This window comes from Aplysia californica, unplaced genomic scaffold, assembly GCF_000002075.1.
Source record: "Aplysia californica isolate F4 #8 unplaced genomic scaffold, AplCal3.0 scaffold00157, whole genome shotgun sequence".
Classification (NCBI taxonomy): Eukaryota; Metazoa; Mollusca; class Gastropoda; order Aplysiida; family Aplysiidae; genus Aplysia; species Aplysia californica.
In genome coordinates this window covers 220,411-226,176 of record NW_004797427.1, presented here as the reverse complement: position 1 = coordinate 226,176, position 5,766 = coordinate 220,411, and the positions used below count along the sequence as shown (strand labels likewise).

At 40.5% G+C, this 5,766-nt stretch overlaps 1 protein-coding gene across 1 annotated transcript in view; it reads right to left on the bottom strand.

Moving 5' to 3' along the window:
* The window catches only part of LOC101855487 (C-type mannose receptor 2), a gene marked incomplete in the record, with an annotated part of 46,681 nt that extends 41,055 nt beyond the window's left edge, over positions 1–5,626 (bottom strand). The window contains 2 exon segments of the mRNA XM_013082063.2: positions 221–365; positions 5,076–5,626. Coding sequence (XP_012937517.2) covers positions 221–365; positions 5,076–5,142 — 212 coding nt within the window.
* Positions 5,627–5,766: the final 140 nt, after the last annotated feature.

The following is a 5,766-nucleotide window of genomic DNA, read 5'->3' as shown; positions in this document are numbered from 1 at the left end:
GGGATTGCAACTAAGTCTTACAGGGAGAGGAATCGACGTGTGCAACACCCGTTATCACAGTAGAGGGAGGGAGGGAGGGGGGGAGGGGGGGGCTACAGTCGGGATTGCAACTAAGTCTTACAGGGAGAGGAATCGACGTGAGCAACCGTCTTGAACTTGAAGCACAAAGACACGAGGGCAAGAGTTATACTTTACTTTTACAACAAAATCTTCCACTTACGATGTGTCTGTAGCCAGGTATCCACCTTTTTGTTTGCAGAAGTTCACAGCGTCATTGTAGGTCTTCTTCTGGCCCGAAAAGAGTTTAAAACACTGTGCTGTAGTTCCATTGCCGACTGTGATCCATCCACTGTGACAGGCACCCTCTGAAGGAGAAAAACTTTGAAGCTACAGGTGGTTGGGTATTCTAAGAACTACGAGTTGCTTTGGCTTTAAATACTGTAGCACGACAATAAGCAAGGGGCCAAGAGGACAATCAAGTTACTACACACAACTGCAAGATCGTTCTTTTAACAGTGTGTGTTTGGAAGGGGGGGGGGGATCCCGCCTAGCTAGGCCCATCGCATGTTGCCTGCAAGTTGTTATAAATGGACAGACAGAAAGACAGACAGACAGACAGATAGACAGATAGACAGATAGACAGGGGGTGGAGACAATCAAACTCTCTGCCTTATCTTTAGGGATAGAATTCGAGGAACACTGTGGCCTACCGGAACGCATTTGATGGTTCAATAATATTATAGTCTCTGTGGAATCCTCTCCATTCAAAGACCTTTGTCCTCCTGCCGGTAGTGTTAACATTAACATAAACCCCATTTTAAAGTGATCTCATTCTGTCATAAATGTCTGCTGTTGAACTGCCTCTAACTGTTTAAAATAATTTTAGTACGGCAAGTTGCTTGAAGAGAAGCTCTTGGGAGGTTTCATTTTTAACCCTGACCACTGGACCTAACCATATGCTATTGTGAGTGACAATGACGTTGTCAATAACAGAAACTTTATGTGGTGGTAGCAAACAGTTTACAAGCATCTTATTCTACTGGAGGCCTAGACAGTGACGTCATCCATGTAAACGAACGGGTACAGTGGATGCCCCAAAGAGGTTATAAATAGAACTAGAGATCTTAGCTGTGACGTCACGAGCGTCAAACTTGAGGGGCGTGCCGCCATTCCGGAAAGGAATAAAAGGTCAGTCAGTGCACAGCAACATTTTTTCAATCCCGGATTAATGAGACTCTGCGAAGTTGTTGTTTTTTTTCATGTTGATTTCTTTTCCATGTGATTTGCCTATCGCTGAAATGTAGGCCCTACTTGTACGGATGTTTGTGATTGCTTACTTTTAAATGAGCCAGATAATCTTTTAATAATGAAAACCTTTTACACCTGAGTAATTTTTATTTTCAATAAATGAGATGGACTTGATGATCACTTATTGAAATAAAAACATAATTTTATTAAAATCTTTTCCTGTGCGATGCTCAAACAGTATGTCTAGATTTAGCACAGCTGACCACAGCAAGGCGCTCGTATAGGCGCCCTGAATGACTGAGAAACTGCTAGAAGCTTCAGCTGCAACTTTAGCACATTTTCAAGACTGGCTGAACGAAAAAGAACCACAGTCGATGTTGTTGAGATGAGAGAAGATAAAGTAGCCAACCAGGCGTAACTACTCACCAATAAGACAGGCGTAATATTCTGTCTCATTTGCGGAACCGATGTCAAACAGCTTGTGCAACAGCAGCGGCAGCAGGGGTTCATAGGTGATGGGGTGTTGTGTAGCCAAACACCATTGCCAATCAACACCAAATTAAGAAAATATTGCGAACGTTTAAGATAAACAAGCTATTTATCTAAGTGTTGCATTTTAAAATGTTGTCATTATATAATTATTTGTGCCCGATATTAAACAACGCTCCTTTGGATGTGCGCAAAAAGATCCATGCAATTTGCAGTATCCCAGCTAACAATTATATTGCTCATTTTGAGACAATAACAAATTAATATATTAAATAATTAACCCAGTCTTATCCCCTTTCATACTCAATGAAGACCTTGGCTTTGCATCCGTAGAATGAGAGTGTAGACAAAATGACATAAAATCAATCCATTTTGTAAGTATGAAATGTATGAAATAGTCCCTTTTTTAACAAACTCAATTACTCACTTTGTCCCCCTCCGCCCCTCCCCCCCCCCCCTCCCCCACCCCATCCGGGAAAAACAAACAATATCTCATAGTGTATCTCTCTGTTCATTTGTAGCCCACATTTAAGTGCATGTGTTCTCACAATTGGTCAGCAAGTGCGGAATTGTGTTTGCGTGTATGCTATATGATTAAAGAACAACAACAAACAAAAAGGAAACTTGAAATAAAATTAAACTGAGCTTCAAACTCTATGAAGACCAAGGCGCTGTTTCTAATCATCAAAAAAATGACGACAAAGCGAGCTCAGTTGGCCCACACAGCCGTAGTGAGTTTACATGGGTGACGTCATAGCTGTACCTCTAGAACCATTATAACCTCTTTGGGGTGCCCACTCTGAGACGCTGAGCGTTCATTCCGGTAAGGGCAGAACCAGTAACCGTCACATCGCGCGTCCCTGGCAACGCCTACAGTGCATAAGTTCTTTTATTGAGTATGAAATGTTGAGTTTCAAGTTGTTTTTTTCAAGGTTGTCATTCTGCTAATGTGTAACGTACATGAATACACAATGTCCCACAAACGGATCTATTTTTGGAAACATAAGTAAACTGAAATGTGTGTTATAATGAACAATTTAAAAAATGCCGATGACAGTTTTAATAGAGGATTTTGAAAATGGCCTGCGATTTCTTCTACATGCTCAGGTAACGGAAGGTGAATGTAAAGATTCATTGTTGAGTGGGAAAATAGAGATGTCATGGTAATATAAAGCATCGGTAAATCCTATTTGTTATCTCATAAGCAAAGGTGAAAATATCAAACAATTCACAGTTTAAATGTCTAGGATATGTTATTATATGCGATGCCAAATCTTCCACGGAAATAAAAAAACAAAGAAGATCAACGGCTGAAGATAGTTTCAATAAAATGAGCCTTAAAAATAGAAACCTCAAAGCCAACCAAAATAACCGTTCTAAACAGCTATGGGTGGTCAACCCGTGTATACAGCTGTGAAGGCGAGACAATCACTTGAGAACGGAAAACTAAAACAATATAAGCAACTGGAATGTGGTTTCTTAAGGGACACTAGGTACAGCTGCAGTGAACCTTTTTGTGTAGGCTCTAAATTAAGTATACTGGGATTCCCAATAACCAATATAGGTCAAGAAATAGAAACACACTATCCCTATATGATTTCACTGTCAATTTTCTGAATTCTTTAGATGCAAAGGGTTCGACAGACCAAAATTCGCGCAAATTCTATGCTGCGATTCTGAAAATAGAAATAGTCATACAAAGTGGGGTTGAGCTGTGACAAATACTTTCAGAAATATCTCTGCATAGGTGACCCACCCCCCTACGAAAATCATAGTTTTGAGATAACAGGGGGAAAAAACGAATTCATACTGGTCTATTTCAACACAATGTTAAAAATATGGCATATGTGAGGACTTTATAGATGTTTTAGACATTTGAAAATATTTCCAATCGATAAAGCAGATGTTGCTCTATTAAAATAATCAAAAATCAAAAAATCGGATTTGGATACCAAAATCGACTTTTTATGGCATTTGGCAACTGCTGTGGTATACGTTTAGAGACTGTTAAGAATTTCTTGAAAGGAAAAGAAATCAAATGGGATAGTACTTGGAGAAGCCCATGTAGGCCGCTCAGTGATGAAAAAAAATTAGAAAGAGACAAATGCAGTTCTTGGGGGCACTTGAATAGACATAACAGCCTTGAATATCTAGCTCTCCCTGGCGAAATTGTGGGCAAACGAGGCAGGAGTGAACCTAGAGCAATCTACTTGGTGGGCCTAAACAGACGGGTAACGAGGAAAGATCAGGATAATTTTTGTTTGTCCTTCATTTTTTAGAGCATCACTTGCTGATGATTAATCATCACTGTTTGGTTTAGAGATAAAAAGCACCCAAGACTCTCAGACACATAAGTTGTATACCTAGGCTCTCACACTGGCGACCCGCCCACCAAAGAGGCCTCCTGCAGGACAATATTATTTATTGAGGCCCCTATTTCTGCCTTCATTTTTACAGGTACAGAACGGGATGTGTAGTTTTACAAATTTTAATGGAGAGTCAAATAAAAAGTTAATGTAGTTGCCAAGAAAACAACAGTAGTTTTAAAGATAATGAGGAAGTTATTATCAAAACTGTATTTTTATAAAAATTGACTTGGGGGTCCCTGCAAAGAATTTGTTTTCTTAGTAACAACATCAAGTTGTTGTTGTTGTTTTTTGCAAAATTGTAAAAACTGCATATACTGTACTTGTAAAAAATAAAGGCTGACTTGACACCAAAGCTTGGTATCAGTGCGCGTCTCCCCCACGCCAAACGGGACTGGACTATGTAAGAGGAAGAGCTGCCAAGTCTCTCTCTACAAGGAGTAAGTAAGAGAAGCCTATGTTCTGAAGAATCGATCTTGTTCTAAACTGCTATATGGACAGACTGGTGAAATGGTGAAATGGTATGGGCTTAACGCCCCTATCAACACTATTAGGTTATTTAAGAGGCGGGGCCTCCTAGTTTTACGTCCGCCTCCGAAAGGACCGAGCTACATGGGAAATTCGAGTAAAGTGTCTTTCCTAAGCACACAACGTCGGACCGAGCTGAGGCTCGAACCCCCAAACCCGCAATTTCACGAATACGAGTCCCTTATCCTAACCACTAGGCTACCGACGCCCCTGGACAGTTTGGGAAGATCAGATCAGTCGTACTTTTTTCAATACCTGAAACATTTTTTGTGGAATACAAGATACAGCCCAGACTCGTTCAGACTTTACCTCCAATGGCTGCCGGGTAATTTGAGTGTAAGATTCCAAAAGCAGACAATAAAGTTATCTTTTTAACAACAGCTTTCCGTGTTTAGACAACATACTGTAACATTTTCAGTCCTGATAAAAGTAATGAACACTTACGTGCCGAATGGAAAATTACAAAACTGCAGAAAACTGCCAAAACCAGCGAAGGTAACGACGGTGACATGACGAGACGACGATGACGACAGCGAAGACAACTTAGAGAATGTCACTGAGGATGCCAAGGCGGTAGACTACCACCCTCTGCTGCAAGAGCAGTGACAACAAACACCAACAGTATCAACAACAGCAACGCCTGCTGTTTGATATGAGAAGTTGTCAAGTCAAAGAAAGATTCAGATGTTCGTGGCTGCACTGTACATTTATATGAGCAGGCCTTATCTCCTGTTGGTCAAAGATTTGGACATCTGAAATTGAAGACACCGGAGATATCGTGTGGTTGCACAAGGTCTACAAGTATATTCGAAAAAAAATTAACTGAGATTTTTTACTGCATGCTTAAGATGATACGCCAAGTGCTTTAATATCAACAGAAACCGAGATGTCCCGGCCACAACCGCCTCCTCTCTCATAATCAAATTCAAAAACATAAAAATAAAAACTTCAGTCCCAAAACAAAGGACCTATGTTGTCTCGTAGATAAAAGAAAGAGGATTGATCTGATAAACCGTGATCCGTTGGGGTTCCTGGGAGGTTAAAAGTTGGGCCACTGATATGCTGTCACTTAGAAATAATTATTGTCGGACGTGCAAAAAAAAAGAAATGTTTTTCGAAAGAGGTTCCTCCCCCC